General features: G+C 45.1%; 1 protein-coding gene across 7 annotated transcripts in view; it reads right to left on the bottom strand.

Annotated features, from left to right (window-relative positions):
* KIF17 (kinesin family member 17) overlaps positions 1–25,787 on the bottom strand; it is a 542,173-nt gene that overhangs the window by 72,352 nt on the left and 444,034 nt on the right. For all 7 annotated transcript variants that reach the window (XM_078642580.1, XM_078642577.1, XM_078642579.1 and 4 more), the window contains one exon: positions 21,930–22,047. In XM_078642580.1, coding sequence (XP_078498706.1) covers positions 21,930–22,047 — 118 coding nt within the window. The remainder of the gene's footprint in view (positions 1–21,929; positions 22,048–25,787) is intronic.

The raw sequence follows: 25,787 nt of genomic DNA, 5'->3' as shown, positions 1-25,787 counted from the left end.
CTGTGGACAGAGGATTGGAACCTCGGCGAATTAGGGTGTCCCAAAACTCACGTTAGTAATCAAAAACTCCTTAGCAAGCTAGGTACAGTGTCACATTGGATATAACAAACTCTCAATGTTTAGACAATCCAGAATATGAACTTATAGTACCTCAGGATACGTGGAACTCATGAACAGTCGGTCGTTATATATTTCTTAGAAACCAGAACATGGAGTTAAGAAGAACACATGTGTATTTGAAATGTTTATTTACTAATGCCGTCTTCTCAGGCGTAGTATCTTAGAATAGAAGTACACATATTATCAGTAGCAAAATTACCAGCATAGTTACTAGTACATAAAAAGCGAATGGTGACAGTATGTTAACATGCTGTAAATGAATAAGAGGTAGCAACACTTATAAGCAGCCGCGGGCCGTGGAGGGAGTTACGGTGGGGCAGGGAGGCGGGGAGGGGGAGGGGCAAGGTAGAGAGGGCTCCACCCTGCTTCTCCCCCTCCCCGCCTCCCTGCCTCACCGTAACTCCCTCCACGGCCCGCGGCTGCTTATATCTCACCCTCTCTAATACACATATTATATTATTTGCTAAGAAGGTCTCTTTGTGTTGGTTTAGGGCGTGCCCATACTTTAGTGTCTTAGATTTGAAGGAATCACATCAGCATACACCAGCTCTCTCTTCATGTGAACCGCATCAACTGTTGTGTATGTGTGTTCGGCAAAGCAATATAAAACCCGCCTCATGCCCAGAATTGGCAGAAGTTGCACTTATGTTATGAGTATGAAGTCGTGGAGATCAGACCTCATAACAATTCTGTATCGTGTTGTTCTTGAAACTTTAGCACTCGCTGTACAGATATAGTTTAACAAGCAAAGCAGATAGTAGAGCAATAACATATTATTCTCATGTAAACCACGATGAACTACTAGGTGGAAAGCTAAAGCAACAACTAAGTGTCGTGTGCAGAAGTTGCAAAAAAGGAAAAATGGCGTTTAAACCGGTAATGAGCCCATGCTAACTTAACACGGTGTAAAGATATCCAGGACCTAGATGACACCTCCCCATGATCCGGAAACAAACTGAATAAGATAATAGAAGTGCCATCTCATGAGAGCAGATTGCAAGTTTATATGTGGACGGTCCGCAAGGTAAAGCATTAAAAACTAGGAAATTTTAATGCTAAAGAAAAATAAAACAGCCAAGTACTTTATCGAGTCTTAAGCCAATAGGCAAGGTAAATAATAAAAACTTGACAAATAAGTCAATGAATTGTCAATGAAATGCTAGTACTCAGCATATCAAACATGAAAAAGGTCCATGACATAACTGTGTATGCAAAATAAGCTGCAACAGCCTCCAATAGGAAGTCACCGTCTTCATCCGAAAACAGTTCAGCCATCCAATTTAAAAGCGGAAAAGAACATACGTGCTCTCCCAGCACCGGATCCTCTATCACCATCAGAGGACAGCTCGGTGGGTTTTCAAGAAAGCTCTGTTCCAAGAAAGACTGTGCTGCCGCCAGTAAATTCCAGGGACCAAGTAGTCCATGCATCAATGCCACAGCCATAATCCTTTCGCCAGGACAAACCAACTCGTGAGTAATGATAGGAGTCATCAGCTGATTAAAGTCGACGTCAGGAGAAACCGGTCCGCAGAGACACAAATCAATGGCCCAATCGAAATCACAGGTCAGGCAGTGAAATACAGGCTGGACACAGGTGAAGTAGGAGAATCGAAAAGATAATCCATATGCCGTGCTTAATATCGCCAACGGCATTGTGCCATAATATTCTAGCATGCGATTGCGGAACAGTGTCAGCAGCTGCAGGGTGGGAGGTTGCATAGGAGGGACATCCATATTTAAAAATGTAAAAAAGCACAAGAGCGTCCGCTGGTAATGCAAGTAAAAATGCCAATCCACGAACCAGAGTGGAGAAAATAGAATGAAAGGAAGCAGGGATGACTCCAAAGATTTTCTCAAATGAAGTCACGAGACCACTGGTAACAACTTTAAAAAAGTGCGCCAGGGTCTTTGTGGAGGATGCGTTAAAGATAGTCGGAACCATCTTGCTGAAATTGAAAGGCAAATCTGAATTAAAAGTATTCCTTTTATCGTAACAGTAAGTGAACGGGTTATTTGCTGCAGAAATGTTCTATTTCCTCCCACACATGAACATAGGGAGTTTTCAATCTGGCCACAAATACCAACCTTGGGACAGATTTCAACGGCATGGCAAGAATAAGAGCTCTTTTGTCTCAGAGAGAGGTGGCCTTGAGTTCGGCCCGTGAAACTTTCGTGCTTCACATAGCGAACACCCGTACAGAGGTGCAGACCCTTTTCAATTAACTCAGAACAATCTTCATTATTGAGCATCAAATAACTACCATTTTCCAACAACTTGAACGTGGGGATGATAGCAGGAACTGGCGTGCCTTGCAACACGCAAGCCATATTTGGTCGGTGTTTGTTGCATGAACCGTGTAACTGTATGTGCCTACACATTAGTGAATGATCTGGCGTCTCAGTGCATTCCTCTCCATTCAGATAAACTTCTTGATCATCTTTGAAACATCTGTATGTGTATGGAAGCGACCAGACCTCATGAAGAAAAGCACTACCTAAAGGTTCATAACGACCTATTGGTATATATTTCATACAATTTGAAAACTTATATAAAGCAAAAGGCAGCGTTATTAAACCGTGGATAAGGCACGTTGCCAAAAAACCCGCAATCCTCTGCTGATGATGTCACTGAGCATGTCATGAATGATGTAATATGTGACATCATCAGCAGTGGATTACGGGTAATAGTATCTCTAGTTTACTCCCCTATAGCTGTCTTTCTTTTAACATAAGTGTCTGTTTCCTTCCCTTATACTTACTGTTTTTGGTTCGCTTCTAGTTCGCGTACCGGCGAGCGAACTGGGAAGCGAACTAAGAGAAATAGAGGTTGGCACAGTTCCAAATATTGTACCAATTTTTTAATAACGGGGAGGTAGTTCTGAAAAGAACTTTTTTTTATTGTTTTATATTTTTTTTATTATTTTTCGGAACATTTTTTTACTTTTTTTGAATTTTTCTGAAGTTTTATATTTTTGGGGGTTTTTCTTGGAGGGGGCAATGAAAACGATTCATTGTAAAGGGCTCAACAGGAGCAACAAAACAAAAAAAGAAGTATTTATTATTTTGGGCGTTTCGTACAAACTTGCATATGATAGTCAATAGCTCTGTTGATCAGAGTGATGCTTTTTTCTCCGTAGGAAATGAATCCATCGCAAAATACGCAGGTGTGTTTTACTTCACCAAATTTCATTTGTATATTTGGCACCATCTCCCTGCCCTCTGGTCCCGTTACTTCCGGTACAACAGATCTTCTGGCCATAATAGGGAGATTATCTAGGTCGTTCCGAAACTGTGCAGCACTGTAGTTGTTAGGATGCCACCTAGTCATATGGCGATGCATTGTGTAGTTTCCGAAACTGTATTTTTTCTCGGTTCCTCTGGACAGTCTATCTTGACATATAAGGCAAGTTACGTATCTTGCATTTACTTTTTTCTGACCTTTGGGAATTTTAAAAAATTGCCAAATGAAGTTTTCTTTCCGGTGAGACGTCCTGGGCTGCTCAGGCAAAAACTGCCTCTCTTCGTGCTCGTCGTCCTGTTCCTCTTCTTCTTCTTCTTGTTGAATTATAACTTGAGCAGGTGGTCCACTCTTCCTTGGATGTGGTGGAGGTGGTGGGGAAGCACCAGCTGAAGCTACTAAAGAAGCCATTGCTCAGTGATCACAAAGGGTCTTTCTCTCACAATGATGAAAGTCAGAGTGAGGAAAGAAGGAGGGATTTTCATCATTTGGGAAAAACAAGAGTTCTCAACCAATCAAAAGTGTTCATTTTAGATTATATGACCTAGTCTTACATCATTAGGAAACCAAAAGTGAAATGAACCAATGAAAAGTGTTATTACCAAGTCACATGACTTGCTGTGTTTACGTTAAGCGCTTTGCAGGGCCTCCCGGTTTGCTTCCAGAAACCTGCGCTTTGCGACTCGCTTCGCGTACCAGTTCGCTAACGTAGCACGTCATATGACGTATCACGCGACAACGTGAAACGTCATGCGGACGGGAGGCGTCACGATGTTGTTTTCTAAAACGCGGCACTTGCGGTAAAGAAACGTTTACCGGCTCGCGGTCTATTTCGCGGCATCAAGGTCAGCTAACGGGAAGCTTCCCGATTCGCGAAGCGGGAACGAAGAAAAAAAAATATTAAAAAAAAAAATTATTCATAAACATATAAAATATATTTTTGGATTTAAAGAAGAATACATTTTACAGCTACAGATATTAGCTGTTAAAAAACCAATGAAATTCACAGAAAAAACCATAGGTTATAGACCATATATAGTTAGGAATTAGCATTTACAAAACCTTGAAAATTCACTGAAAAAACCATAGGTTATAGACCATATATAGTTAGGAATTAGCATTTAGAAAACCTTATTTTACTCACACAAAACCATTGAAATTCCATATATAGTTAGTTGCACTAACTATATATCGTGCACCCGCAATCCACTGCTGATGATGTCACATATTACATCATTCATGACATGGTCAGTGACATCACTGATGACATCACTGATGACATCTCAAATGACATCACTGATGACATCACTGATGACATCTCATTTGACATCAATGACCACATCACTGATGATATCATTCATGTGACAATACAATGCATCTCCTCACATTTTAATATAACCTCTGTTTCACCCAGTGTTAAAAAGAGAGTATAATTTTTGAAACCATTGACACACCAATACTAGTTACTACATACGCACTCACTGATTGCTACGTCTACACACACCTTCACTCATTCACCCATACAATCATTCATACATACAATCACTCATCTTTACAACACTATCATATGCACTCATACACCTATACAGACACTCACAGTCTGCCACTCATCCATGGAGTTACTCACACACCTAGTCAGTCCTGTAAAGAATCAATCACACTTCCATTTTCTTGTCTATACAGTTAAACATAGAGCACCTTACATTTTCAAACATATACTAACACATACTTACCTTCTTATACAATCATTGATACAAGTACAGATTGATCTGCACAGAGTCACACACCTCCCAGCTAGCCACACACACACTCAGTCTCCCATACAAATACTTGGGCAATCAATCAATAACCCATATAGTTACTCATATAGCTACTGATCAACACATGCAGCAGGTTACAGAACAACAGACATAATGATGCACAAATTAAGACAGTTTAGTCACTAACCCATGCAGTCAGTGAGACACATTTAATCACTCACTCATACAGTCAGTCATGCACCTACTAAATCCTTCGTCCAGACACTTACACATCCACTCATTCTTCAATATGTAAGACATATTTAAACTTTATAGAAACAAAAAATCACTGGATGTTGTTATCAGTGATGTCATCAGTGATGTCATTTGAGATGTCATCAGTGATGTCATCAGTGATGTCACTGACCATGTCATGAATGATGTAATATGTGACATCATCAGCAGTGGATTGCGGGTGCACGATATATAGTTAGTGCAACTAACTATATATGGAATTTCAATGGTTTTGTGTGAGTAAAATAAGGTTTTCTAAATGCTAATTCCTAACTATATATGGTCTATAACCTATGGTTTTTTCAGTGAATATATATATATATCAGTCAAAATACACTTTATTCGATTTTTGTTAAAATCATAAAAGGACAGTTACAATACAGTACAATGTTTTTTTAAAACATCAATAAATTTGATTACTAAATTTATGACATGAATTAATATTTCATTTTTCCGCATAATTGCAATGGTTAAAATTTTGGATAAAACCAAGTTTAAAAGTAGGTTAAAATAGAATATATATATATATATTAAAAGATCCTGTAGGTGAGCAGGAGTGGACCTTTTTGTGGAGAATTGGGAGGAATCTTTACAAACTCCAATGTGTGTCCCCTGCGCACAATATCCAGAACCCATTGATTGGTAGTAATCAGTGACCATTTGGAGTAGAAGTGGGAGATTCGACCTCCAACCCTTGAAAAAGCGGGAGGAATCAGGGGCGGTGAATGGTGAAAGTAATTGTTTTTTGGAGGAATCCTTTCCTCTGTAAGAGGATTTACCTCTGTATTGTCTGTAGGAAGAAGAATGCCATTGTCTGTACGAATGCTGATTCTGGGAGGAGTAGCGTTGTTTTCCTTTTATATTCTGATTGGAGTTTCCTCGAAAGGAAGATGTGGAGCCACGACCCCTTGCGCCTCGAAAAGACTGCTTTTTAAACTGGAGAGTTCCGAGAGCACGGGAAGCGTCGGTGTCCTTTTTTATTGTTTGAAGGGCATTGTCGATATGTTGATGATATGATTCACCGTCGTAAGGCATGTCCAATATTTTTGTCTGTACCTCCTGTCGGAAGGACGTGGCCTTTAACCAGCCCGGTCACCTGAGGACTGCTGCACCAGCCAAAAGACGGAAACCAGTGGAGGATACATCAACAGCACAATCAATAATTTCCGAGGAAATTCTTTCTCCTTCTTGAAGAATTCATAATGCCTCTGCTTTAGAAGCCTCTGGTATTAGATCTACAAGGGATGATATATCTGACCACATATGTCAGTCGTAACGGCCCAGGATAGCTAGAGAATTGGCCGCACGAACTGTAGTTGCCGCCATAGTGGAAAACTTCTTGCCAATAGCATTAAGGCGTCTACCCTCTTGGTCCGGCGGTGCATATAATGGAGATGATGGATTTCTGGCCCGACGTTGTGCGGCCTGAGTAATAATGGAATCAGGCTTTGGTTGCGAAATGAGGCAACTGGTGGAGAATCCAGAGGAGGTTGAGCAGTGGGAGATGGTGTTTGAATCTGGTAGTTGTCCCATTCAGAAAGAAGGGATCCGTCATCCAGCTCACCCTCTTCCTTGTCACCTTCATTATCATTATCGTCGTCACTGTCCTCCTCCGTGACCTGAGGAGCATCCTGATGTTTAACTCTGGTCGCCGACGCAGAAGGTGCGGCAACTGATTCTCCAGTAGGAGGAGGTTGTAGAGGCGCTTGAGGCACTGGAGAGGCCTGTACTGAACTTGGAAAATGGCGGAAGTAATCATCCAACATGAATTGGAGGTTGGAAATAAGAGTTAAAGGAATCTGGGCCATAGGAAGTTCTGCCACAGGCTGCGTGTCACAAGTAGAAAAATCATCCTCTTCTAGGTCACCATCATCATCAGAGTCCTGACATTTTATAAGAAGTTCAGAGGGACTGTGAGCTGCCCAAAATCTGTCATCATCCTCCGATTCCTCATCGTCAGAAGAAAAAGATTCATCTGGAGGTTGTGAAGGAGTTTGAATTGGCATTAGGGTATCCAAAGAGGAACGTCGCTGTTGAAGTAAAGAGCTTGTAGACTTCAATGGTACCAGATCTATGGATGCAGGTGTAGCTGTCACCATCGACGTGTTGTTGAGCCACCGTTGACGAAGCCACCGTCGACGAAGCCACCGCTGACGAAGCTACCGCCGACAAAGCCGCCGTCGACAAAGCCACCGTCGACGACGAAGCCACCGTCTGCGATGCTTGTCGCCGTCGACGAAGTCTAAGGCACCGTAGACGAAATAGGTCGCACCTTAATGGATACAAGCGTCGACGGTGAAGATGGCGACAACAGGATCATAGCTGGCGGGGGCGTGGCTTGAGCGCCGATGGGTGAGGCGGCGTGAGCCAATAGCTCCGTGCCCGATCACAAATGTATCCTGCTAAAAACTCCTGAAACCAGCCGTGTTCGATGTAAAAGGTGTCGGAAACTCAGGAGGTGACAACCCGACTGACATCGAGACACCTGAATGCCCGACGGCGATCCAGGCGCGGTTTTTACTGCCGGTGGAGTTCCGTGAAAGAGCAAGATGGCGGAATGGAGCAGCGGATGAGAAGGAAGTGGGCGAGCGGTGACACGGATCAGCGCAGCAAGTGTGCAAACCGGAGGCTCTAGCAACCGGAGCATGCACTCAGCCCTACGAGCAGATTAACTGACGGTGCGGATCAGCGGAGCTCCCCGTTTGCCGGACTGCCCGCAGAGATCCAGAGCGGAACTACCCATAAGATGGCGGCCGGGACCCAGTAAGGTTTCGGCCCGGGAAATCGAGGGTGAGCAGCCCAGAGTTCTGCCGACGGTGCGTGAGATTCGGCCCGGCAGTGAGATGTGTCTGGGTGTTTGGCGGGGTCGTGGAGCGCTGCAGCTGGCGGACGCACCGAATAAAAGCCCTGAACGCCGCAGCGAATATCGAGCTGCATGAGAGACGACCGTGACGCCCGGCGGACCTACATGCCATCATAAGGGCGGGCAAGCGCTTGCGGTTCCACCGGCTGGCGGGAAGGAGGTTTCCCTGATGGCGGCGTCCAGCTACAGCCCCCGGTGAGTGTGGTGGAGCGGGCCTGTACCCGGTACTGCGGAGGTGGGGCGGGGGCAGGTCTGCTCCGTCGCATGAACGGGAGCAGGGGCGCACGTCCGGTGGTGCCGGGTCGTGTCACCAGGCGCCAGTTAGAGGAGGTGAAGAGTATGAGAAGATAGCGCACCGAGCCCAGTACACGCTCCAGAGGAGAGGGGAGGACGCAGCCGGGGACTGCGGACACCGCTGGAAGCAAATGGAGATCGGCGGAGGGGTAACTGATTAGACCTGGATACACAGGGCCTGTGGTGGCTTGACGAGGAGACCTCACGATCCGAGGAATACGCTGTGTGCACTGTGATAGGGGACTAGCACTGACCGAAGATCTGCCTGGGAGCGCATTGGGCTGATAGCTGAAGCTGAGGAACCAGGGTGAGAGGAATGGACCTGACCTAGGGGTCGGCGTAGGGTTGAAGACTTCCCCGGGACCAGTGGAGGGGCTCTTATACTGTCATCACGGGATGGCTGCTGAGGGTCTCTGTGCAGGTCATGCTTGAAGTGATGAGGGCTTCGGCAAGAAAGGTAGTTACGGGAACTAGGCCTGCTGGAACCTCGATATCCAATTCCTGAGGTGACGGGAGACCTTATACAGGAGTTCTGCACAAGGAGATATACTGGTATTGGATAGAGTGGCGTCCACTATAGCAAGATGAAGCCCAAAAACAGGAAGGAGGACACTGGTGAACACGCTGACACTCAGGGGGCAGGGGGGGAACCCGAGGAAGCATTGTCGGACATAGGGCTGCGTCAAAATCTGGATAAGATACTAGCAGCAATAGCGGCCACGAAAGACGCCCTCCAACAAGATATTGCGCAGGTGGCGACGGGACTGGGGCTCCTGCGTGTGGACCACTCGAAACTGGCAGATAGGATGAAGGAGAATGAATTGGCCATCCAGGAACTAAAACCAGCACAGACCACAATGGAAGCCAAGTTAGGTGATGCTCTTGCTCGCATAGAAGTGTTAGAAAAAAGGGAAGAGGACTCAGAAAGTAGAAACCGGCGCAATAACATACGCGTAGTGGGCCTGCCGGAGAAAACGGATGGGTCTGACATGATTGCCTACCTAGAGACCTGGCTCAAATCTGAGGTTGCGCCGGAGGGCCTGTCCTCCTTCTTTACACTGGAAAGGGCACACAGGGTGCTGGCTCGGCAGCCGCAGGCTAGCCGCCCTCCTCGTATGGTAGTGGCCAAACTACTTCACTTTAAAGATAGGGATGTACTAATCCAAAAGGCATGCACAACGGGACCCTTTAAAGTAGGCAATCACGATATTCCCGGACTACACTCAGGAAATACAAAAACGCAGAGCCTCCTATTTGGCAATTAAAAAAGAACTACGAGAGGAGGAGATCCAATACTCCCTGATCTTCCTGGCGAAATTGAGGGTAATACTGGATGGCTCGACACAGTTCTTCCAGACACCGGAGGATGCATGGTCGTGGCTTGGGACTTACAGAGCTGGTACGGATCGCCGGACACAGGAACATGCAGCACCGCCTAAGCCCTATCAAATGCGTAAATCTTAATGTCTCCGGAAACGGAATAAGACTCTACAGAAACAACAGCTGGCACAAATGGAACTGGACAGACAAAGAGCGCTGGCGGCAACGGCGGAAATAACGGAGTCACAGAAAACAGAGTCAGCGATGGGAACGGACTCGGAAGAAGATAAACGGAGATCGGAGGCAGAGTTCTTGGAAACAGACAGCAATAAGGGGCCTGCGGTTACTCCAAATACAGCGGAGGGAATGCTGGACGAATAGCATATCTAGAGGGCTTGTGGAGGCTGTAAGGTCGTCATGTACAACTCCCTAATGGTGTTGCACCTGGGGGCGCTTGGGCGCACATAATTACGGAATGGTATTATCTGGGATCTATGGCGGGAGGGCTGGGGCGAACGCTGTTCCATGTTGGGGCGAGTTACCCTTCCATTGCCCTTAAGGCTACCTGTGGTGACTACTGCAGGATAGTGTTGTGTGAATTGTTGTAAAGTTTGGATGGGGACGGATACATTTTTATTGGGTCCTGTTCTGGGGGGGTGGGCTGGGGGGATATGTGGGATGTTTGCGTAAAGGGGTTTGTTGGTGGTGTGGGCGATCACGTTTTATCCTGGTTGAGAGGGGTACACAGCTGCAATGGGGGCATCACCTGATTTGAAATGCATCACATGGAATGTGAGATGCTTGCACACAATGACTAGGCGACACAAGGTCCATGCTTATTTACTGAGGAGAGGTATCCAAATAGCTCTATTACAGGAGACACATCTTACTAAGGCGGAGGGTCAAGCGCTGCAGCGTAGGTGGAGGGGTCAGGTATTCAGCACAGTGTACTCTGCGTTCGCTAGGGGGTGCTCATATGGGTGAGGGCAGGTGTCCCTTTTCAGGCCACAAGACAAGTGCTGGATCCGGAGGGCAGGTACGCGGCAGTAGAGGGTAGGCTATATGGTAGGGACATCGTGCTATGTAGCGTATATGCCCCTAACGTCGACCAAGCTCGTTTCTGGACTGGCCTATCAGACGTGCTGGCGTCATACCTGGCTGGCCCTGTTGTGTTGGGGGGCGATTTTAACACCATTACAGATGTAGAAATGGACAGAGCGCATCCTCCTCTAGCTGTCGCCCCGGTTAGGAAACTGGCCAAAACAAGATCCGACTGGCAAGACCGGTGGGGGCTGATTGACGTATGGCGGGCACAACATCCGCGGGACAGGGACTATTCCTTTTTTTCTTCCATACACGAGCTTCATGTCAGAATTGATGCAATCCTCTGTTCCCATTCGGTTGCACACGGGGCGGCACATACTGAGTACCTCTCTAGGACTATTTCTGATCACAATCCGTTGCTGTTGTCGATCAACTGGAAAAGAGTGTGGTCCGCAATCCCGATGTGGCGGTTGCGCCCTGAAACTTTGGAGGACCAGGTCTTTCGGACTGAGGTGGGAGAGGGTATTGACCGCTATTTCCAGGAGAACCAGGACACGGCGTCTACGAGGGCGGTAGAATGGGACGCCTTTAAAGTGCTCATTAGAGGGCTATGTATTAGTAAATATTCAGGAACTAGGAAGACAGTGTTGGGCAATGTGACGAAAGCGGAGGAGGCACTGAGGGATCTGGAGCAGTGGAGGCCTGAACAGCCAGCGCTGCAGGCACAACTGCTAGAGGCGAAGGAGCGGCTTGCAATGGAGGTTGAGCGGCTGTGCTGCTTTGACCACAAAAGCTACATGGCGAAAGTACATGCAGAGGGGGATAAAGTAGGTACACTGTTGGCTAGATTAGCGGACCCGGTACCGAGGAGTGGCCCGATCATGCGGATAGAATTGGATTCTGGCCTTTTGGTTCACTCGCAGGCGATGGTGCTGTCGCGGTTCCTTAATTATTATGCATCTCTATATTGTAGTAAACTAGAGGCGACGGAGGCAGACATAGAGGGATACTTGGAAGGAATCCCGCTCCCGCAGTTTGATGCAGATCAGGCAAAATTATTGGGCCAGGATATAACTCTAGCTGAGATACGCGGTGCAGTAAAACACATGGCCAGGAACAAGACACCGGGGCCCGACGGGCTACCCATTAAATGTTACGCCCAGTATATTGATACGCTTGCTCCCCGCTTGTTAGAGGTCTATCAGGAGGCTGGGAAGGAAGGTCAGCTGCCTAGTTCCATGCGTGAGGCGTTGATTATTCCCTTACTGAAGCCTGGAAGGACAGACGTGGATGTGGCCTCTTATCGGCCATTATCCATGTTAACAGTGGACTACAAAATTTTGAGCCGGATATTGGCGACTCGACTCCTGCAGCACATGCCCTCATTGGTACACACAGACCAAGCGGGTTTCATACCGTCCAGATGCACAGCTCTGACTATACGTCGTTTTCTACGAGTTATTGCGGGGGGCCATGACGACATGTGCTCACCAGCGGTCCTCTCTGTGGACATAGAGAAGGCGTTCGACAGCCTGGAATGGGCTTTCCTACACAAGGTCCTGAGCCGATTCGGACTGGGCGACCAGTTTGTGAAGTGGACGAGAGTGCTGTACTCCTCGGCCTCGGCTAGAGTGAGACTGGGAGAGGTGATTTCGGACCAGTACCCAGTCATGAGGGGAACGAGGCAGGGCTGCTCGTTATCACCGCTGCTATTTGCATTGGCGATAGAACCGCTGGCGGTCCAAGCACGATCGGGACTGATTTATCGGGGGCTACCACTCCGGGATGTGTCACACTATATAGCATGGTACGCAGATGACTTACTTCTTTTCCTGCGGGACGCGGAAGAAGATCTGCGAGGAGCGACTTCTCTGCTGTCACAATTTGGAGATCTCGGGACTCAAAGTGAATTGGAACAAGTCATGTATATTTCCGACCCGACGGGGCCTGAATCCGCCAGAGTCACTTGGTGAGATCACCTGGGAACCAACTTGCCTCACCTATCTGGGGGTTCGGATCTATCATGAAAATATAGATTTGCTGGAAGGGAATGTGGGGAATGTGTCAGGGCCCTGAAGGGATGCATGGAGTTCTGGTCGACACTCCCCCTATCGGTGATGGGCAGAATAGCTTTGATTAAGATGGTAGCCCTCCCCAGGTTGCTTTATTATTTCCGTACTTTGCCGATATGGATTCCACCGCGAGTATTTACAGAACTGCGTTCCTTAATCACCGGCTTCTTGTGGGGCAACGGCAGACGGAGAGTGGCGCTGGCGACTCTGATGAGACCCAGGCCAGATGGCGGGTTGGCTGTCCCCGACTTTGAGCTATACTATTTAGCGGCACAGCTGCAGGTCCTGACGCAACATATAGCGCAAGAATTCTAGGGCCCTGAAAGTGGGCGAGGACAGGGGATACAGCACCATGTCCTGGCTTACATAGTCCTACAACAGAGGCTTGACCTGAGAGATCTGACTAGGGAGGAACGGACCCTGAGGCTCTGTTGGAATAGAACCCAGCGTAAGGCAGGGGTTCCCCACCCATATGCACCGGAAATTCCGCTGGGAATGCTGACGGCGCTACCACACGGAGGGGACTGGACTCCGCTGGCGAACTGGGAACAGTTAGGTCTCCAAATGGTAGGGGACTTATACTTGAATGAGGAACTGTTGTCCTTTCCGGCATTACGTGACGGGTATTGGCTCCCGGAGGGTGACTTCCTGATTCACGCAGCGGTCACGACCGCGATCCAAAAGCACTGGGGGGGTGGACGAACAGAACCTGTAACCACGTTAGCTTGCCAATATTTTGTAAAGGCAGCGGGAACCGTTAAGGCAGTCACGTGCCTGCAATCACGGATGCTGCAGGAAGGCGTACACCCATTGGCAGTCCTTAAAGCAAAATGGAAAGCGTAAATAGGTCGTCAGATCCCAGATGCTACGTGGGAACACATTTTTAAGAGGGCATGGAAGGGGAACAGGAATGCTCGGCTCCAACAGATTCAATTTTTTATTCTACATCGGGCTTACTTGACCCCGGGTAAGATCCGGAAGTATTTCCGGGTTCAGGACGCGGCGTGCCCCAGATGTCTGGAGGGGGATGTCGAACTGGAGCATATGTTGTGGTTGTGCCCGCACATGGGAGGTTACTGGGCAGACATAGGGGACCTTTTAAATGCAATCACAGATAGACATCTAGAGTACGATATGGCAACTTGCTTGCTGCATTGGTTCAAGCACACGGCAGAAACTAAAGTAACCAGCAAATGTATTGATTTGGGCCTCTTGCTGGCCAAACGAGAGATAACTTGGCATTGGAAGGCAAAGGAGGGGCCTTCGAGCAAGCGCTGGCGCAGGGACTCTGTAAATGGGCGCAATGTGAGAGTGTTGTGAGCCTTAGACAAGCTACACACGCAGGTAATGATAGGGCTTTGGAGGGGGCAAGAGCGTGGGAGGCCCTGGTTCAGGCTCCGAGGGACACTCTGATGGAAGAGGCGGAGGATTAAGAAATGCACATCCATGTGATCGGCGAACAGGGAACAATGTTGTGCAAACTCTTTGAACAATTGATACCACACAGAGGTATGAGACTCTGAACGTGACCACACCACCGAATATGTAGGGGGGGAGGGTGTTGAGGGGTGTTGAGGGATGAGTTGGGGAATACTATGGGGGCGTATTTGACGAACATGGAGAATGTGATATATGTCTCTTTTGACTGTATGAGAACAATATAAAAGTCAATAAAATATGTTTTAAAAAAAACCAGGATCATAGCTGGCTTCATAGACGTAGATGTAGAAGTCGTCGACGTAGACACGACGACAGCAGCTCTCGTTGACAGAGGAAGCGACGATGAGCCCGTCGACAAGATAGTGGTACAAAATGGGGGAGGTGATGGACGGAGCATCTGAACCAATCAAACACTCACACCCAGTCAACAGATCTGGGTTTAATCCATCACTGTTCTTTAGCCCACTCTGCCACCCCAGTTCAGACATGGCCATATGCAAATCAGTCTGACCCTGTGCCTCATGGGAACAGTCCAGCCCGAACTGCCAAGCCATGCCTTCCCTGGACCGGAAACAAGCTTCCGAGGACCGGTTTCTGGCATTTCAGCCGTCTTCAGCCCGGCTTGCTTGAATCCAGTGGCAAAGTGAGCAAGGGACTCACGTCTGAGCATACCCTGCCAACTTATGGCGAACAAAGTGGTACAAAAGGGGGTGGTGATGGACGGAGCATCTGAACCAATCAAACACTCACACCCAGTCAACAGATCTGGGTTTAATCCATCACCGTTCTTTAGCCCACTCTGCCACCCCAGTTCAGACATGGCCATATGCATATCAGTCTGACCCTGTGCCACATGGGAACAGGCCAGCCCGAACTGCCAAGCCATGCCTTCCCTGGATCAGAAACAAGCTTCCGAGGACCGGTTTCTGGCATTTCAGCCGTCTTCAGCCCGGCTTGCTTAAATCCAGTGGCAAAGTGAGCAAGGGACTCACGTCTGAGCATACCCTGCCAACTTATGGCGAACAAAGTGGTACAAAAGTGGGTGGTGATGGACGGAGCATCTGAACCAATCAAACACTCACACCCAGTCAACAGATCTGGGTTTAATCCATCACCGTTCTTTAGCCCACTCTGCCACCCCAGTTCAGACATGGCCATATGCAAATCAGTCTGACCCTGTGCCTTATGGGAACAGTCCAGCCCGATCTGCCAAACCATGCCTTCCCTGGACCGGAAACAAGCTTCCGAAGACCGGTTTCTGGCAATAAACCCAGATCTGTTGACTGTTTGATTGGTTCAGATGCTCCGTCCATCACCACTCCCTTTTGTACCAGCCCATCGACAAGATAGGCAGTTTTGCAAGTAAAAACTGCGCAGATGGAGTCTGAGAATCAGATCTCGGGGGCTTAGAAGGTGCAGAAAGATTCTGAGGGGACGAAATCACCTCTTTTGAAGTTGAAGGTTGGATAGTGGGCTTATCCACATGATGTTTCTTCACCATCTTAGGTTTTGGAGAAACCTTCTGATACTCACTGGTTCTCTTCAAAGAAGGAGAAGTCTTTACTGATGACACACTTTCCACATCTGAGAGAGGGTTCTCTGAAGCCTTCAACTTCTGTAGCAACAGAAGGAAACTCCCTTCTCTGTCCGTTAGAGTATTCTGAGAGAAGGTTCTACATATTTTACAATCCTTTACCTGATGTTCAGGATATAGGCAATAAATGCACTTTTTTAGGAGGATCTTTAGAATGAAGTTTCTGTTTACCATAGGTTCCACAAGATCTGAAGAGGGACTTCTTGGTGGTAGACATCACAAAGCTAACTTTCTGAGAGGAAATGAGAAGAAAAACTGAGCTGAGCTCAGGGAGACTCCCTTCACGCGACGAGCGGTAGAAAATCTGAGGGCCTGAGCCTCTGAGGAGAACATTCTACGAGGGTGTTGGCGCCTGATTGGGTGGAGTTTGGACCAAACATAATGGCTGTGATATTTTGTAGAAGTGACAAGTTGTCTATCTATGAAGACTCTATGTTTTTTTCTTTCTGATATGTATATATACTTATGTTATTACTACATTGCTATGTTATGTACCGTTGGACTCCCGCTTCGGCAACGGGGAATGTTCAAGCATGGGAATCTATGAAAGACACCCCAATACTGGAGAACTACAATTATCTGTGGGCATAGTCTCCAGTGAGCAGAATGTACTTGAAGCCCCTATCAGTAGGCCCAATTGTAATGGGTCTTTGTTGTACTTTTGCCTCTATTCTTGAACTGACCTGTGAGATATTGTTGACAATATTTTGTAATGTGCACATGTGCACCTTCACAATTAAATTGCATTAACACATTTTCTGAGTTCTTTCCACATCTTAGTGCCCCTCTCCAATGTGATTATGAGTAGAATAGAGTACTTGTTAAAACGAGTTGAGTGATCTTTGGTGATCAGGTACAACAGAAGATATTTTCTAGTTTGAAAGCTGGGATACTGGCAAGAGTGTCTGTACAGTTCTTACATTGTGCTTGCTAATAAGCAATTTGTAGATGTTAATACTTGCTTTGTACCAAGCAAAAGCTACAGCCTTCATCAATTATATTGCATGTAGTAGCTTTTCGGTCATAGAGGCTGGGTATCTACTTTCACTGTTTAATCATAGTTCCTTCCTTGGGTTCGAAGTCTTTCTCATCTCAGGTGAAATGTGTTCAGCAAAGAAGTGTCTTTCAAACGTCAAAAGTGTCTTTTGTTTTAAACGCAGACAACGCGGCTGAGGATTTTCGAGCAACCATGTCTTTTATTCAAAGGTGGATGTCGCTAAATCACCTTAAGCTAAACCCGGGAAAAACTGAGCTCATTCTACCTGGGAAGAGTGAGATCAGTTGGAACCCTTGTTTTTGGCCATCGGACATGGGCTCGCCTCCTAAAAAATCTCGTACAACTAAAAGCTTAGGAGTGACTCTCAGTGAGGATCTTTCCTTGGAAAGTCAAATTGGAACAGTGGTTTCCACGGGATTTTTCCAATTGAGGAAGATCAAGAAAATAGCACATCTCCTCACAGGTATGGCTTTAATCCAAACAGTCAGTGCTCTTGTCCTTTCTCACATCGATTTTTCAAATGGCCTCTATTTGGGGGCTCCTATTGGCCAGCTGAAAAGATTGCAATATCTGCAAAATCAAGCAGCAAGACTCATTTGTAAAGTCCCGAAGTGGGAATCGATTAGACATGGACTGGAGACCTTGCACTGGCTGCCTGTGGAGCAGAGAGCAATGTTTAAGGTGGGCTGCATTGTGTTTAAGGCCTTGGAAGGTAAGGGCCCTATCTTTCTTAGACAACTACTGCGTAGATATCAACCCTCGCGCAGCTTGAGATCTGCCCAGCACGACCTACTTGAGGTTCCCCGTTTTAAAAGGAAACGTCAGGGAGGTAGCAGCTTCCAATTTTTAGCGGCCTCATTGTGGAACTCTCTCCCCCTGACTCTGCGACACAGCAGGGACCTCCTCACCTTTAGGAAGACATTCAAAACTTTTCTTTTTTCTCAGGTTTATTGTAAGTAGTGATTTGTGTCTTTTTATGTACTGTTATGTTTGATTCTCTCCAGCGCCAAGAAGCCTTCGGGCGTATGCGCGCTTAACAAATAAAAAATAACATAACATAACATAACAAACAGTTGGCCGTTTTTATGATCTGGTTGAATTCTAGTGCATGGTCTGTAGTTGAACTATTGACTGGTTGTGTGAAACATCTTGTGGTACCAGTCCTTTTCTTTAGGTCTTGATAGTGCTCAGGTGCGTAGTCTCAGCTGTCTAATTTTACACAGACACCTGGGAAGAACTGAATACACCCACAAGAGTATTTCCTCATGAGCTCTACTGTTCTGACTGAGTTTCTCTTCTTTCTACACTCCGAACCATGTGATCCCTCAGTTCCTGAATTTGGTCTGAAAATAAATTGGGCAACGCTTGTTTTTTATTGGAAGGGAAGTGATAGACCCCACCATCACTCTGCCACAGAGTTGCTCCTTAAGTGAGACTTTGCTTGGCTACCTCTCCTTTCTTCAAGTGACCTTGTTCTGATGTTTACAATGGGCTTGTGTAAGGTCTATAATTGTACATGTGAGAGAAGTGTAAACAGTGATCTTCTCGTCCCCAAAGAGTATACACCACAGATCCATTGTACTTCCTTCTGTGCAGATGCTGAACACGCAATATGCCTCCTGTAATCCCTTCTCACAACAAATCGAGGACATGTGATTATACACCTGTTGCAGTGACTTGCTGCCAAACAGCGTTGCAATAACTTGCTATCAAACAGGTAGAGGTGATGCACACCTGTCGGTAGATATACTGATATCACTGGCATGCAGCCTTTGCTTAGAGAGGCCGTCTCCACAGAAGAGTGAAATTCCATCTCCCATACTCCCTGTATCATTATAGTCCCTGACAGTCATCTTCTCTTTCAGCTTCTCAAATTGTTTGTTTGCGGACACTCAAATCATCTTCTCCCTGCAAACCGCAACTCAGCATCACCACTAGTGATGGCCTCACTGCCATCTGATGCCTATGAACTACTTTGCGATGAACACAGCTAATTCATAGGTCTTTGGTTTCCCCTCATTCACAGTACTGTCCCCCCATGCCAATCCCCTCTGTTTCACTCTTGACATCATATTCTCTGTATCTGTGAACAAAAACCTTGGCTTTGTACTTTGACGTGCACAAGCATATTTTGAACTGAAGTATCACAGCTGCTACTGTTGGAGATTTCCACTTTATTAGCCCCTTCCATAATGCTACCTCGCTGGTGCTGCCGTCGGCCAATGGCCGACGCGGCCCCAACCGTTTTGCGGAAATGCCGCACTCACTTCCGCAAAATCGCAGGTGCAGTGGAGGGGTTAAAAGCTTCAAAATCCATTCCCATTTCACTTTTCAGACAATAAAAACCTTTATCACTGTTATAGTCCTGGGCGGTCTGAATTACTAGAACAGCCTCTTTTATCAATTTCTTTATATTCCAAACTATACAAATGAGAACATTTCAGAGTTCCTTTCTTTGTTTTGCTCAATTTATAGATCACCCTAACTTTATGATGCAATTGTACTTTCTCCCTATCATGAACAGATCATCTCAAACTTCAGACATTCAACTGACCAACTGTCAGCCCAGAATAGACCGCTGTAAAAGTTTTTTCCTAACGAGCTCTTGGTGTGGCATCTCTATACCTCACTCAAACTATATCCTGCAATTCTGAGTAGCACCTTCTGTTCCCAATCACAATGGGTCATTCCTTCCCATAACGCACCTATGCCCTTTTCAGATTCGGCTTTCGCATCACACCACACTAGAAGGTATTTCTCTAAACCATCTCACCTCTACTTCACTACACACATTCAAACCAGCACAAAAGAAAAACGTATTAACCACTTGGATGCTAAGGCACTAGATGGGATTACATGTAATTTCCATTGAAATCAATGGAAACTCCATGACGAGTTACCCTTGTCATTAGCAGCCAAGTGGTTAATCACAGCACACAGGGCTGTGTGGATCCCACTAATGGACATAGACTAGATTATAAACTCAAACTAATTTATATTTTATAAACTCACCAAAGTCTGTTTATAATATCTGACTCACTGCTATGCACAGCTGTTTTTATGTAATTATACAAAGCTTTCTGGTTAGTGTACTTAACAACAAATTAACTCAACCCCCTATTTAGTTTGTTATCTGTGGACCAGACATTCCTCTATAAGAGTTCTTACTATACTAAACCTCTACTAATTAGTTAAGGGCACAAATAACCGCAGCCATTCTCTGAATGTAGTAGGATTATTTATTTGCCATACCTGTAGCCTCCGGGTAGCACTGTTAAAGCAATTAGCATGCCAAATGTGTCCTTTAGGTGGGTTACACTACAGCCAGTGGACCGAGATAGTAGGGAATTGCCAGGCTGCCAATTAACCCTGCTCCAAGCAATACATGTTCACCGCATTACAAAGTAATGTGATAACCTACTGATTTTTTTCATTGCGCAAAAACGCCTGGGATAAGACCCGTGGCCTAGAAGTTAGTCCCATTTTGCTGTAGTACACACATTAACTTGTGTGGCTGAGCACAAGTGCACATTGCCTGCCAACTTATTGATCAAACATGCAGAGGTCCTTCCTACTAGAGGTAGGAAATCAAAACATTTTAATTGACTCAGTAGCTAATATTATCTCTCCCTGCTGAGCACCCCTGTCTAAAGGGTTTTCCATTCTTTATTCTCTTTCACAGACTAAACTGTCTCACAAGTCTGTGGGCTTTTCATTGGACTGTGGAGCTTCAGAGTACTACCTTGATGTGACTGAGGGCAGAAGAGGATGGGTTCCTCTTGCTTTAACTACTTTCTTTTATCACATCACGACTCATTGTTATCTCATTCTGATGTTATTTGTTTAGTTGTCACTGTCCTTCAGTAACTAAATTGATGGTCCAAACTGAGGTCATCAACTTAGTAGTTACCTTGGAGCGATAAGTGACCTTCCTCCTCTTCTCAGTGGTTGACCATATCGAGAAGCGGTAAGGCCTGCGTGGGTGAATGGGAACTAGTGGGGCTGGAGCTAGAAGAAGCTTTCTATCAGATATCATCTGCCTCCGCTATCGTGCCTTTCCTGTGTCTCAACTGTTTCTTGTGTCTTTGCTCCTCGCTGGTTTTAAGATGCTCTGCATAGTTTCCAACAGACTCTAAGAGAAAGGCGATTCGCTTTCTGACTCCTGGAGCTCATGGATGGGCTTTCAAAGAGTCTTACATGAAACAACAGCACTGCTGTCTTTCTCTGTTACAGGTTCTAGAGGTCTCAGATAGAACAACTACTCACGTGGTCATAGAAAACATACTGGTTCAGACATGTAACATGTTCTTGAAGTTACACCAATCAATCTTACAGGCTAATGTCTTAAGCAGTAATAGTGATGTAAGTGTCATAAAAAGCTCTCAATAAAGATGATACAATGCTCTAAGGGCCATAAAGTAACATAGGATGGAATAATGTAGCAGCAACTGTCCTCTAGCTAGCAGAAAGGAAATACCACCAGCAATGTGTCACAAAGATCTGTTATTATTAACATATCATCTCAAATATATTTTGGATTTTATTCACCTTTCCAAAAGTAAGGTTTTACAAGCCATTCCCATAATTTGTGTATGCCGTTTGACAAATCTATAATTTTTCAAAATGTATACCAAATGTTGTCACCTTTCACCTTTACTTCTCACTTTCTGTAAGCATTCTGTAACCTTCCTATAATATGCTGGAACTTCTTTTAACACTTATTCTTTTTACATGCACATTACCACATTTTTTAGTACTTGAATCAACAGATATAATTACTGCCAAATGTAATACTATTCTTTTTATACCATGGAAAGATGTAAGGCTAAGCCAAAGGTCCATGATTTGTATTTGTGACCTGCCACTTGCAACAAGATCACTGCAGCAGCTGAATTATTCATTGAACAATCTTACCAGATTTCCTCATATGGTCGGCACTGAGAATCTGGCTCGCTCGTTTGGGTTTGAAGTAATTGCTGGCAATGTTCTCACTGTCACTGCGACTTAGCATCTGCTTGTATCGGTCCTCCTCCTAGGATCACAGAATACTGTCAGTATGCAGTTCTCTTCCAAACCTCGCTTATTCAAAAGCAAAAGTAATTAGCAAACATGACAACTACAGGACATCTGGTGCTGCCCTGGGACTTTATGGTATACATAATGACCTGATCAAATTCCATACCTAGGAGCAGTGCACATACCATTGACCTGAACACGGGGTATTGTATTGTATTGTAATTGCATTTATATAGCGCTTACTACCCCTGACGAGGCGTCAAAGCGCTTTTTCGGTGAGTAGCATGCTACTCCGGGACCCATAGAAGATTAGTGTTGAATTAGTATAGTGAAACATGCAAGTACATTTTAAGTGGTGGATAGGTTAGTCAGTTATTTGGATTTGGAATGATAGCAGAAGGATAGAGGAGGACAAAGGTTTGTATTTATTTAGCGCTTGTTGACGCACGCTATTCAGGAAGCCTGTAAAGGATTAGTGGTGAATTAATATGGTGAAATATGCAGTAATTTCAGTGGTGGGTATTAGTCTGTTACTTCGAGTGAGAAGGATAGCGGAGAGTTAAAAGGGGAAGAAAGATTTGCATTCATATAGCACTTATTACCCCTGATGGGTGTTGAAGCACTTTTCTGGCGAGTAGTACGCCACTCCGGAACCCATAAAGGATTAGTGTTGAAAATGAGTATAGTATAAATATGAAGTAATTTGAGTAGTAGATATGTTATTCAGTTATTTGGGTAGTATATTAGCATAGTTGAATATGGAATTTGAGAAGTGAACATGTTAGTCTGTTAATTTTGATTGAGAAGGATAGTGGAGGGATTAAAGAGTGAAGGATTTTTTTTATTTAGGTCTTAGCAGTAGGAGGAGGCTTTTGGAGGGGAGGAGTCAGAGGGAAGAGTTTAGAAAGGTTTGTTTTAGGGGATCGGTATAGTAAAAAAAGGTGTCAGATGATGAAAAGAGGGGTAGAGTATGAGAGTCTAGAAAGGGTTATTCTGGTGGTCATAGTAGTGGTATGGGGTTTGGGATAAATGAGAGAGTGGATGTAGATGATATATTGTTAACAGAAACAGGACAACAAGACCAAGGTTTAGCACAACCAAAACACCAGTCCGAATAAGAGTGAAAATGGTGCAGCACACTTCCCGCGCCCGTCGTCCCTGGGCACAAATACAACAACCAGATATGAAACAGAATGAAAGGCGCACTCGAAGGAATTACGCAGGTACTTGTAATCTTGAGTTCTTTTTTTCTTTATTTAGGTAATTATACCAAAAAGGACATACACAGTGTATGTCCTTTTTGGTATAATTACCTAAATAAAGAAAAGAAGAACTCAAGATTACAAGTACCTGCATAATTCCTTCGAGTGCGCCTTCCATTCTGTTTCATATGTAGATGATATATTGATATATGTATAGGATGAGAGATAGGGTAGTGAATTGGAAAGAGTGGTAGAAAGAAGTTTGAGATGAGTCAGAAGGTTGAGCTAGAAGATATATTGAGCGAAGTATAAGCTAAGCAATAGGGTAGTGCATTGGAAATGCTAAATTAGAAGAAAGTGAAATATAGATCCATAAGTACATTGAAAGTATATAGATACATTAAGGAAGTAAGTATATGTAGATTAAAGATATTGATAGAGGCACAGAATGAGAAATAGGGTAGTGCATTGGATATGCTTTTTCAGGAGAAAAGTAACAGACACACAGATCCAAGTACATGGAAGGTACATAGATGCACAATGGAAGTATGTACATGTAGACCAAAGATGATTTTTATTTATTTATTATTACTTTTTTTTCTTTTCTCTAAACATAATTATTTTACATGTTTATACAAAGTAATACACAAAGATAGGTACATATCTATAGTGCAAACAAATGCTTATATACTGAGGGATATGCTGTAAATTTCTGTTTGCGTATGGTGCTTATGTGGGGAAGAGCCAAATCTTGAGTAGTTTTCTGAAGAGAAGGTGGTTGTCGGTGGATCTTATGTTGGGGGGTAAAGAGTTCCATAGTTTGGCTGCTTGAACAGAGAAGGATGTGCCACCCATGTTTTTTTTTCTTGTATGGTGGGATTTTGAGGCGAGATGCTCCTTTAGAGCGGAGGTTCCTTTGTTGAATGTGTTTGGTGATTTCATTCCTGATGAAGAGTAGTCCTATTCCATGTATTGCTTTGTGTTGTGTTTTAACTGTATGCTTTTATGATTTTCTTGCAAAAAAATCTAAAAAAGCTATTTTTGACTGATTGGCTGGCATCTATAACGTTCCACCCCTACTTATAAACCCATGCACAATGGAGGGACAGGGAAGAATATCCTGGGCCTGGGAGGCGACAACTGTAGGGGAAAGAGCCAGCTGGGACGAAAAACCAGCCACCTGATGCGTGAAAGATGGACTATTGTTACATTCCTGAGGTAGGCCCATGTAGCAAGGCAGCTTATTCCTTACATTGTCCTACAAAATAACATTTCAGCGGTAACCTTATGCACACATTTGCATGCACAACAATGTTGGATTAGTATCTCCGAAACTACTTTGTTTATACATCCAGTTGCGCACCACATTTTTGCAATGGCCTGGAAATCATGTACTAGACCTCTTTACGCACTAGGTACAAATTTGTTCTATCTTAATCCAAGGGGCGACAGCGCTATCCACATATCCATAACATCACTAATCTTGCGTGTACATCGCGAAGGCTGCATTTTCTTATACATAATAGGCATCCCGATAGATAGGTATATGAGTCACTTCTGCTGATACCAAAGGTCCCTGCCTGCTAAGAAATCACCACTAACCGGTCCAACATCGCGTGAGGGGTGTCCAAATCAAAAGCAAGACGGGTTCCTTCAATCTCTCCCATCAAGTAATGGGGTTGGATTGTACCTAGGGGGGATTCTTGGAGTTCTACACCCACACACACAAGAGTTACACTTAGAGAAGGGTTTGCATCGTAGGAGTACGTTAGATTACTATTTTGCATAAATGCCTGCATATATCCATTGCCTCTGCACCATGGTAGAAATGTATCTACTGTTTACTCTTTTGGTGCGTGTAATCTCCTTTATTGCTTCTGTCTCTCAATCATTCGAGCACATGTATTTTATACCAGACTAACATTGGTTCGATAAATATTGAAAATGTTCCACTGTGTATTCTCTGTATATTTCTCTGAGAACAAATGAGCACAAGTGACTGAGCCAAAGGTTCCATACTGTTTCCACAATTCCTGAGGAATCAGGGTTGTCATGTTCAGTGGTTGCCAGAAACTGTTCGCTTGTAGGTAAGTTAGGGGGCTTGCAGTTGCACTGTGATCTAGCTGATTTATAGGCCAACATATCCTGCGGAAGTGTCCGAAACAAGTCTAGATACCTAACCCTGAGTTTATGTTGTCCAAATAATGCGCATATTCTACAGATTAGTAGGAACTATACAACACTATGGGCTTTGTCTCCAGCTGAACGCCAGGACTAGATCGGTCTCTCCAATGCCAGGGGTACTAGCCCCCGAAGACTGGTTGGGGGATAACCTGGACTCCACTGCCTCCTGAGTGCCCTTCAGGAGGAGAAGACTGGAACAGGGAGCCAGAAAACCAAGCTTTCAGCAATGTGACCCCTTTTCAAGACCAGGAAGCCTGTGGAAAACTCTGGCTAGGCCTGGCTACCACGAGCAAACTGAGCCCAAAATGAGCAACATCGGTCCAATGTTCCTTTAGTGTTATTGCCTTTGGCACACTGAAAAAGTACAATA

Source organism: Lissotriton helveticus, chromosome 5_1 (genome assembly GCF_964261635.1).
Source record: "Lissotriton helveticus chromosome 5_1, aLisHel1.1, whole genome shotgun sequence".
Classification (NCBI taxonomy): Eukaryota; Metazoa; Chordata; class Amphibia; order Caudata; family Salamandridae; genus Lissotriton; species Lissotriton helveticus.
This window is presented reverse-complemented; position numbering and strand designations above follow the sequence as displayed.